This window comes from Hydra vulgaris, chromosome 12 (assembly GCF_038396675.1).
Source record: "Hydra vulgaris chromosome 12, alternate assembly HydraT2T_AEP".
Taxonomy (NCBI): Eukaryota; Metazoa; Cnidaria; class Hydrozoa; order Anthoathecata; family Hydridae; genus Hydra; species Hydra vulgaris.
Window position 1 is genome coordinate 55,750,738 of NC_088931.1, and position 11,763 is coordinate 55,762,500.

General features: G+C 26.6%; 1 protein-coding gene across 8 annotated transcripts in view; it reads left to right on the top strand.

Moving 5' to 3' along the window:
* The first annotated feature begins 3,734 nt into the window (after positions 1-3,734).
* The window catches only part of LOC100211839 (zinc finger protein ZFP2), a 65,553-nt gene continuing 57,524 nt past the window's right edge, over positions 3,735-11,763 (top strand). For 2 of the 8 annotated variants that reach the window (XM_065813774.1, XM_065813776.1), the window contains exons 1-3: positions 3,737-3,804; positions 4,394-4,428; positions 4,591-5,080. In XM_065813774.1, the coding sequence (XP_065669846.1) occupies positions 3,786-3,804; positions 4,394-4,428; positions 4,591-5,080 (544 nt within the window). In that variant the 5' untranslated portion in view covers positions 3,737-3,785. The other 6 variants (XM_065813769.1, XM_065813770.1, XM_065813771.1 and 3 more) reach the window with 6 other exon arrangements.

The following is an 11,763-nucleotide window of genomic DNA, read 5'->3' on the forward strand; positions in this document are numbered from 1 at the left end:
TAAAAATAAAAATTCCCAACCACTCGTTTATCAGATTTGGACAAAAATTCATACCCACCCTTTTATTACTACCCCACCTCGTATTAAGCACCTGAGAGTATTCTTTTTGATAGTCAGAAAAAAAAGTGCAGGAAGAGATAAAAATAGTGATAATGGAACTTTAAATCTGTTTTTGTTTTTATCAAACCATTATTTTTCATATTTTAATCTCTTACATTTGGTCGTATTTAAAAATAAAGAGAAACAGGTTCTATAAAGATTTAAAAAATTGATATACAAAAAATAATTTTAGATTATTTCCAGGATTTTAAATAGTGCTTGATCCTGAAAACTTTTTCATTTTCAGAATCAAGCACTATTCAATTAAAGTATAATCTAAATGCTACAGATTTTATGAATTATATTTTCTTTTCAAATATGCTTTACCTGTTTAAAAAAAATCATACCAGATTACAAAAGTATTGTTGAGTCCATTTTATCTACGAGTCGACCAAATATTTGTTGGTTATTTTATTCAGTTAATTACTCTTTGGTGCCTAATAGACGTCCCCCCCCCACCCGCTAATTAATTTTTCAAAAATTTTCCACCCAGGACATTCTTATTCCAACCACCCCGGCTATTAAATTTTAGAAAAAATTCCATTCAAGACAAGACAACTTTTTATAAAAATTTTCTTTTTCACTACTTACTTAGGTTACGTAATATCATTTATTCAAAAAACTTTGTTTCAAAAAAAAGAACGTTCTATTTTCTTCTTTCTATCTTTACGTCATTATTCATTAAAAAAGAAATTTTCTTCTTTCTATCGTCAATTCTTCCAATACCATTCCATCACTGACAAATGTTTCAGATGATCCATTGGTTAATAAGGACGCAACGTTTTTAGATGCACTGCAGAAGATGTTTGAGGAAAATGAAACTGGTATTATTTTTAAGCCACATCTAAAAAAAATGAAATCAGCTTTTTACGAGGCTCGAAAAAGCGTCAAGAAACGAATAAAAGAGGCTCATGATAATACCGATGTTGAGCAAGAGGACGAGGGTAACATATTTGACATTTTACAAAATATGTAAAGAGAGAAACTCTTTTGAACTGGACTTCTGTTGATATTTCTTCTTTGGACTTTAGTACTTCTTTATTATATATTTACTTGTTTTCAGACACTAATATATATGTTAATAATTAACAAAAACATTACTTAGTTATTGCTTTAAGCATTTAAAAAAACTCGAAACTTTCCAACCCCCCGCTCATTCCAGCCTCCCTGTTTTTTAAGTTTTTGGTTTATTTCCAACCCCCCCCCCCCCCGCTTATTTTCAACCCCCCTTCCTCCTTCTATTAGGCACCAAAGTGTACTTTTTTATTTAAATATGTATAAATATTTTAGAGTTTGTTAATTATTATCTAAATATTAAATTTAAATATTTTAGTTTAGTTCGATACTTTTTATTTAAATATTTGTCATATATTCATTTATCTATACTATTACTAGCAATGTATTACAACTATTTACTTTAGATTAACTATTCCTAAAACTCTCCAAACATATTTATAATTAAAAAAAAATAAATAAAATAACTGCTCTACTGCAAAATTAAGACTTAATCATTATACTACCCTGCAAATCAAGAACACCTTAGGTGCAAAAATTGAATTTTTTTAAGTTACATGTTGAATATGATTCATTATAAGATTTAGCATCTACAAAAAAATCAAGTAAGCCTTGTATAAAGGATATTTGGTTCTAAAGTCAAAATGAACATATTAATATATTAACACATTGGCAGAATATTAAACAGTTTTTGGCAAATATCTCAAAATCAATTTTTCTGCAATTAGGGTGTTTTGATTGGCAAGAACAGTATAACATTAATGATGGCAGGGCAGTATAACATTAATGACTATATTATTGTCATTTAAAACACATTGATTTAGACCATCATTTGCCTTAGATTTTAGGTATATTTTGCTATAACGTAATTAAAATTTCTTTTGCATTGTTATGAAAAATGAAACACAACATTAAACTTAAAATACTTAAAAAAAAATGATAGTTTTTAATTTTAATAAGGTCTGTCACAGTTCAATATCCATTCGCTTACAGATTAAGAAGTATGAATAAAAATATCAGTGCAACATTTTATTGAGTTCATGTAAATTCAGAAGTTTTTTTAGAAGCACTTAAGTTTAGAAACTTACTTTCAAAACTCTGAATCAGATGTTAAGGTTTTGCAAGTTTCAAAAAGAAAAAAAAAATAGAGATTGTGCACTAGTCCAATTCAAGAATTTGAATTGGTTTCGGTTATTTAAAAAGTATTTATTTTGAAAAAGTGTTTTTTTTTACAATAACTAAACCAATTCAAATTCTAAAGTTGGATTAGCGCACCATCTTTAAAAATTTTTTCTTTTTGAAACTTGCATAACCCTCATTTCAACTATACATATTGAAAGTAATTCAAGTACTAAAAAAAATTACTTTAACAGAATGAAAAAGGCCATGTGTAATAATTTCTACCACTGTGATTTCATTGATCAAAAAGTATGCAAATCCCATTTATGGTGTGCGAGTAAATTTCTATTGATGAAAAGCAAGAGTTTTTAATACTAAATCTCCACTTTATACTTACATCAAGTTAACAAATTCTTCATAAAATTCAGAAAACAGACAACAATCTAATTTTATTTACCAACTAGTTTTACCAACTAGATAATTTTATAACATGAACAAAAACATTGACAGTCTACCCAAAAAAACTTGTTCTGTACAATGTTCTTCAAAACTCTAATTTTTGTGGTTAGATATATGGGTGAGAAGGCAATTGAGTTTATTAAAATCAAATAAACTATTGTTTACAAGATAATGGACAACTAATATATGATAACTACATTACCATGTTAGTACTATGTTTGCATTTTCGTATGGTATATATTTTACCAGCAAAGTTAAACAAAATGAAGAAAGCATTATCTCTATACGAGCAGTTAACTATTTTTAAACAAATAAAAAAACTTTTTTCTTTTTTTAAATAAAAGCAATTGTAATTCAAGAATTCTATTCTTACCTTATTGGTCTTATGGTAAAGAAACTTTAAAATAAAAAAATAATTGGTTTTATAACAATCACATTAATATGTGAATTTTATGAAACTATTGTTATAAAAATAGTAAAACATTTTTATTTATTCAAAAAAATGAAACTTTGTTGAATCGATACTTGGTATTTGAAAAATTGTTACCAATGATTGAATTTGTTGTACAAAAATGATTGAATTTGTTGGATTGTAATAACTTTTAGAATTTCAAAAAACTTCTATGCTAACTAAGTAAGTTCCTCATAGAATTCATGAACTTTTGTTTTAAATATGTTGGTGAATACTTAATTAAGAACATCTGCTCCCAATCTATTTAAAACGAGAACGTAGAAACGACTTTTGTTTTTATCATATTTTCGTGAGTTGTTTTGTTTCAAATTCCTTTATTTGAAATAAAGGAAGTCCGCATAAAACAATTTAGGTTAAAGTTAATATTTAGGGGACAACAAATCTTTAATTTAAATATAATCTATTTATTTATTGTAATTATTTTTAAAAAAATTATTAAAAAAAAAAAAAAAAAAAATTAAATTAAATTATTTTATTTATTTACAAAAAAATGAAGAAATGAATTTATATTATAACTAAATTAAACTTAATAATTTACCCCTGAATTTTGTTTAATTTTTATACAGATCAGCGGTTTTAAAGTATGTGTTACCGCTGTCGTTTGAGTTAAAGACTGTGGGCAATGGAAAAAAAGGATTCAGGTTTGAATGAGATTTCTATATTCTTGTCGGGATCAAAGAGGCAAATAATTTCGGACTTTAATACGCCACTATTTTGTAAAATAATTATTTGGTTTTGCAAATTTCATGTAAATAACTTATAAGTACGATGTTTTGAAAAAGCAAACGAGAGTATGAAAATATATAGGGATATATTGTAAACAAGTTACATTATTTAATAGAACTTTAAAATTTGTCAAAACTTTAATAAGAAAGCCGCTTAGGAGCGTGATCCTGACCGTCTTCGCGAAGCGCGAAAATCTAATTATCATGGCACGTGCTATTCCACCTAGGTTAGTTTCGATTGCACGATGATGATCCTCATAGTTCTGCGTGGTTTTCATTAAATAATCTTTGGTTTATAGACTCTGTTTACTTTTAAGTGTTGTTATTTTCTCAAAATAAAAACTTTTAGGAAAAGTCTCTGTTTGGGTTATCCGGATGTGTTTAGTATTCTTTAAAAACTCTAGCTTAATTATCTTGAAAGTAAGCTAAGGTGATTAGGGAGTTTACTATATAATTGTGTGAAGCAAAAAGAAAGAAAATACTAAGAATAAATTATATTATTTAGATGTTTGTCAAAATGAAGAGAAAAGCTGTCTTCAGGTGTATATGATGTTTTTTTTTTAATTGTCTATTTAAGTGTTAAGAAAATACTTTAATAAATAAATATCTGCAAATACAATTGTTTAAACATGAAAGTATGCTGTTTTTTTTAATTCAATGAATTTAGGTTTCAATATAAAATTAAATTTTTTTCTTCTATAGAACACAGAGACCAATGCAATGGAAGATAATCCATATTCAAAAAATGTTACCCAACAAAAAGGGGTTCCCTCAACTTTGCAACATCAAAAAGGAATTTGTACTCCCAACTCTAATACTGCTTGTTTTACAGCTGCATCAACAAGTTGCTTTTCTGGACAATTACATCATAGCTCTCATGATGTGCAAATGAATGAGCTCTTTCGAATTCAAAGTATCTTAGAGCAAAATGAAAATCAATCTCAGCTATCACGTCAATGTGGCTCTGATAATCAAATGTTTGAACCGAATAGTTTGATGTTTGAACACCCTTCAATCCCGTCTTCTGTTAATAGTTGCCCAACTTATTCTATGTCAACTCTAAGAACTGAACCACTGTCGCATAACATTCAAAGTGTTCAATTGTTTGACATGAATCATTATGGCCATCAAACTCATGCAGATGCTAATTCTATACTTCAATGTCAGTCAGCATCTAGTGTACTTTCTTCAGGTTAGACAATTGTCTCTTTTTTTGTAATATTAAATACTACAAATACTATTATTATTGTTGTTGTTATTTTTATTATTATTATTATATTAGTAATATACTATTATAAGTTAATTTTTTTTTAAGTGTCAAATCATGTAGTCAACATTGGCTGCATTTTAAAGTTTCTTAAATAGTCTTTTCAATGGCGTATAACTTTTTATCTTATGCATAAAAAGTCTTGGTGGTTTACAGCTGATTTGTTTTTTAATTGTAATTTTCTAAGAAATTTATTTATATGCTTTTTGTTTATTGATATATATATATATATATATATATATATATATATATATATATATATATATAGAGAGAGAGAGAGAGAGAGAGAGAGAGAGAGAGAGAGAGAGAGAGAGAGAGAGAGAGAGAGAGAGAGAGAGAGAGAGAGAGAGAGAGAGAGAGAGAGATTGTTGCATTTGGGAAGCACGGAAGGAAAAAAATGATTCTTACGCCTACACATACGTCACTTTTAATTACTTTTGACGAAAGTCAAAACCATTAATTTAATTATAAATTAATCGTTTTTTAAAAAAACCGCAAAAACGTAAATTTAATTGACGAGAATGTTTTTGAAAACATTCTGAATGTTTTTAACAATATAAACAATGTTTTTATTTTATTTTTTTGTAATAAAATGTTATTATTTTTATTTTTTATAATAAAATGTGTTAATTTTTATTTTTTTCATGCATTTTAAATCATGCGCAAAGTGTTGCTACATCAACTATCTTATAGCCTGACTCGCAACAAAGTGCTGCTACATCGACTGACAAATAGCCTGACTCGCAACGGAGTGCTGCTACATCTACTATCTTTTAGCCTGACTTGCAAGGGAGTGCTGCTACATTGACTGAGGGTTTGGTTGGGGCAGGTAGTCTATCAATTAATAAAAAAAAAAATTCCGATCTTGCATTTTAATTTTTACTTTTTGTCAACAAAATACAGAAAAAACTTTCTGACAACATATAAGAGTTCTATATATATATATATATATATATATATGTATATATATATATATATATATATATATATATATATATATATATATATATATATATATATATATATATGTATAGTTCTATAAATTGTTGCATTTGAGAGTATGGAAGGTAAAAAATGATTCTTTTGACAACAAATACTACATTTTTAATTACTTTTGACTTTCATCCAACATTTGCGTGTTGTCAGAATGTTAAAACCATTAATTTAATTACAAATTAATCGTTTCTTAAAAAAAATGCAAATTTAATTGACCAGAATGTTTTTAAAAATATTCTGAATGTTTTTAATAATATAAACAATGTTTTTATTTTTATTTATTTTTTACTGTAAATCATGCAAAAATTCCGGTCTTGCATTTTAATTTTTACTTTTTGTCAACAAAACTTTCTGACAACCATTTAAGAGTTGTTGTTATTAAAATAGAAGGACACAATTTCACATAACATATCATAACATAACAAAATAATTGATAAACAGTTGAAACTTTCAATTTGAAAGTGAAGTAAAGTAACTTCAGTTGCAGTTATTTTTTCAAAATATCATTGATCCGTTTCGAATTGTACTCTAGAAATATTGGCATAAATATATGTTAGCATTATGTGGCAGGAGTGAACTAGGATGATTATTCAGGATTTCCCCAGCAACACTTCACAAATGTTCTGATGGTGAAATTGTTGGTGGGGTACCCAATTAAATGCAAGCTACTGTCGCCACAGCTTCCAATTGTTGCATGTTGTCACTCCGCCACTGTAGTGGATCAGCGTGTCTATTTCTTTCTGGTTCTGCCAGGTACTGACTTAATTCAGTGTTAATGCCTGTTGGTAATTGTTGTTCATGTGCCATTTTACCAGTGGATGTAGACGCAGACAATTTCTGGTCTATAAAGAATTTTGATGGAATTTCTTCAGTTTTGTCAATCTGCTGCTCAGCATGCCCAGATTGACTTCCATCTTGCATCGCTAACTTCTGCACTGTAATTTTATTGAATGTATATTTAACCACATTTGTATCTTCACTTCAGACTCTATCACGTGTCTTCACTTCAGAATATTATGTGTCTTCTCTTCAGAATTTTTTGTTGAGTTGTTGTTTGCAATTAGACTTAGCTAATTAAATTGTAAAGAAATGTAAATACAGATACCATTGCAAACATGGGGTTTATAGAATATAGAATTACATAGAACATTGATTTGTATAAATAAAATATTAATTATACATATTAAGACGGGCAAAAATGATGTAATAAATATCTGACCAAAATTCAAAAATCCAGCTAAAATTTTGCCGGATTTGCTAACTTTTTGCTGAAGCCAGATTTGTAAAATTGGCCGTGGCCGAAATCTCTTACAGTCCTCTCTCTCTCTCTCTCTCTCTCTCTCTCTCTCTCTCTCTCTCTATTATATATATATATATATATATATATATATATATATATATATATATATATATATATATATATATATATATATATATATATATATATATATGTATATATATATATTGGTAGTGATGCTGTTTTGAAGTGCTTATGCTATCAGGAATATGCTATAATATAGTAGAAAAGAAAATGTGATTTTCACAACTTTATAGTTTATAGTTACATGCTTTATAGTTTCATGCTATTGCAATCATCAGGTGAAATACAAATATAATCTGCCCGCTGATCATCAGGTGAAATACAAATATATCTGCCCGCTGAATAAATATTGTAAAATGACAAACATAATTTGCAAATGCATAATATCTTCCCCAAACACCCAGCAAAGTTTACATTGGTTTATCAGAGGGTGTGTAGAAAAAGAGATATGCAAACCATAAGCAATGGGAAACTAGCGAAAAACTCAAATAAACATCTGAATTAACTTGTTCTAGCCTAAAAAGAGCCCCTGCTTACAACAACTCAACAAAAAAATATTTATACAGGGCTCGAATTAAGCGTATCGCAATTGCAAATCGCGATTGCCTTTCACACCTGGTTAGTTTTTTCTTTAAAAAAATATTTTTGCTTTTTTTTTTTTGGTTGTTTATTTACTTTTTTTTTAGCTTAACATTTTTTTCGTCAATTCTTAAAATGTAGTGTTTTTGTCATAAAGTACGTCACGCTAAATTTATCTTCTCAATAGATGATCATTTACTCTTTCGCACTGAGATTTTCATTCAACGTAAAACACTTTTGAATTTAAATTACTTTAAATCTCTACATGGAAGCCAATAATATTTGAAAGGCTGTTAAAGCAAAATGTTGAAAAAGGAAAAAATGTTAAAGCGAATTTTTTCTTCATTCTTTTTTTTAAACGAAACAGCCTGGTTTTTATCTTTGTTTTTCAAAATGTTACACCAAATTAACATAATAATAATTTAAATTATTATTTTATCAACAATTTTATTTTATTAATTTTACTACTTAGAGTATATTAAAACATGTATTAATTTGTTTTTGTAATTATTTTTTTCTAATAGTTAATCAATGCTAATAATAATGTTTTTAAGCATATTCTTAAATTTAAGGAAGTATAATTTGAATTATTTAACCAAATTTTTTTGTTTCACTTATTATTGGAAAACAATTTGAATAAAAAAGTTGAATGAAAACATCAATTTAAAAACTATTTGAATGAAAAAATTAATTATACTTAAACTTTTATTAGTCTTCTAGATCAAGAAATAATAAATTATAAAAAACGTGGTATCTAATTTTTTTTTTCTTTGATCTTACTCGTTTGGTCTAAAGATTTAGACTCGTATGGTCTATAGGCATGTTTTTGCGAAAATATTAAGTTTTATGACAATAATTTTGTAATTTATTAATAAGAACAATTTCATTTATTTGCTTCGTTTTATTTTAAACGCATTTTATGTTATTAAGGTTAAAAACTGTTCAAAGTAGCAACAAAATAGCGTCATGAAGTTATTTTACATTGTTTTACACAAGCTATTTATATTTTAAAAACAACTTTGCAATTTGTTTTATTATTGTTTATTGTTTTTTTTGTTATTGTTGTTTAGCTTTTCACAATAACAATTAAATACTCTTTAAAAGTAATACATGTTTTATTGTCAGCATGAAATATTAAATAGTTTTCTATGACTAATTAAAGTGGTTTAAATATTGTAATGTTTGCTTTTTACTTTTGGTTTTTTACTTTTACTTTTTTAAGGCCTGTAGGAACAAAAATTATATTGGGTGGCAGTGCTGGATTTAAAGACCCTAAAATAGTTTTAAGGACCTTTTCAGTCAATTTTTTCAAAATATTTAAAAAATTATTGGGGGCGCAAATGCCCCTGCTGCCCCCCCTCAATCCTCCGGGCTGCTATAGGCCTGTACGTATCATGTTAAATAAAAGCAGTTACTAAAAGTAATATCTTAATAGTATTAAATATGTTACTTGCTCATTACACTATAACTGTAACTTAAACTTTAAATTATAAATTAGGCTGGAAATTCTAACAGTAACTTACACTATTTTAAACTCCGCCAAATGAGAAAATTATAAGATAATATTTAAATATAAGAGATGATATGTAAATAATAAAATACAACAATTATGTACAAAAGTTACAATTTTATAGTAACACCCCCCTCCCCCTATTACCACAAACCGACTTGCGCTATAAGAGAGTGAAAGAGGGGGGGGGGGCAGTTAAAGTTAAATCAATTTTGGTTTCATACTTTGTGAGATGACTTATTTGCATCTAAGAAGTATTTTGAACCAAAAAAGTCAATATTGTCAAAAATGGATTTAAGATTTTTTATGGTTTTGCTATGCACCGACAATATATTTTTAGTGGCCCTTGAACATGAGTTTCTAATATTATCAAAAAAAATGTTTTTCTAAAGTTCATCACCTTGGGCTTTAAATGAAGCAAAATCATAATGATGATAAAACATGATAATTATTATATATAAAATATTATATATATAAATAAATATCTCAGATTTGAAAGTATAAAATATGAAATTTAATAACTAAAAAAAAAACTCCATTTTTAATAATTTTTTGGACAATTTTTTTTTTTTCAATATGTTTTTTGTCTATTTTTTTTTTGATAATATTAGAAACTTATTAAATGTTTAAGGATTATATGTACATACATACACATATACATACACACATACATACATATATACCATACATATATACATAAATACATACATACATGCATGCATACATACAGGGTGTTAGCTAGCCCAATAGTGCCGCATATAACGCGGAATTCCCAATGATTTTAAACCTAGTTTTAAATTTTCAAAAATGTTGTTTATTGGGACATTTTAATATATATATATATATATATATATATATATATATATATATATATATATATATATATATATATATATATATATATATATATATATATAAGTAGAAAATCACTTAACAAAAATTTTTTCCATTTAACACTATGTTTCATCAACAAAGATTCATCAGAAATGAATGATCAAATTAATCAAACTTCAATTTATACCAAAAATTAAATTACAGGAAGTTGCAAATGTCTTAACTACTGTAAATTTTCACACATTTGTGGAATTTGCTGACACTATTATAAAAAGAATTTTTAAGAAATGATTACTTATGCTATTTTTTTAAATGTTTTTTTAAAAAGGGTAGTTAATGTAAATATTATTTGAACTCAATTATTTTTATAGTTTTTTAGGAGAAACTTATTTTCGTGCCTACATTTAGAAATTAATTCCTTTGATTAAAATCTTTTGTTTAATAAGCATTCTTGATTTGCATGTGTAATTATTTCAAATTTTTCTTGTAGGCATAGTATGCATTTTTTGGAAATATTGTTATATGCAGGCGCTGTTTTAAGGATAGACCAATTCAGTATAAAATCATCAATGTTTTTTTCTTTTAATTCCCATATATATTTTGACAGCATGGTGTCTTTTGAATACTTTTTATTCTTGAAAGATTGCTTATGATTGGCAAAACGTTTTTTCCATTCACCCTCTGTTATGCCAATATATTGTTTATCAGGTACATTCTTAGAGGAAACAACACATTTATATACCACATTTTTTGATAAACAACTTCCACTCATTGGACAATTGATTTGTTTACAATTACAATTTTCTGTAGTTTTTTTATTTAGGATTTCTTTTTTGTTTAACAAAGCCTTATTGTGACCATTTATAATTCTTTCCATGTTTTATAATATAAAAAATAATAAAAAATATGGAAAGAATTTCAACCTCCATTGCTTACTAGTTTTGACATAGGGTTGCTTAGGTAGTTCCGTGTTGTTTTTGAACTTATTGTGTTAAATGAATTTAAATGGTTTTTATACCATAATTTAAAAGGGGTTTTATAATTATTTATTCAGGATTATTTAGGTTTATGATGGCTTTTTATATAAACGTTGATTTTTTAATGGTCAAAAAGATAAAAGCGCAGACAATGGAAACACAACTTTTTAGTTCTTAACTGACTATGTATGTTATAATATGTTAGTGTAGCAAGTCTAAGTAAAAATTGCATCCATCAACATCGGATTGTTTTTTTTTTTTTTTTAATTTAAAAATTTAACTTCATAAAATCTTGTATATAAGAAAAAGAAACTTGCAAAAATTACATTAAAAAATTACTTTCAGGGATTGTTCAAAATTCCTGATGAGTTGACATGAGCTAGTTTTTAAA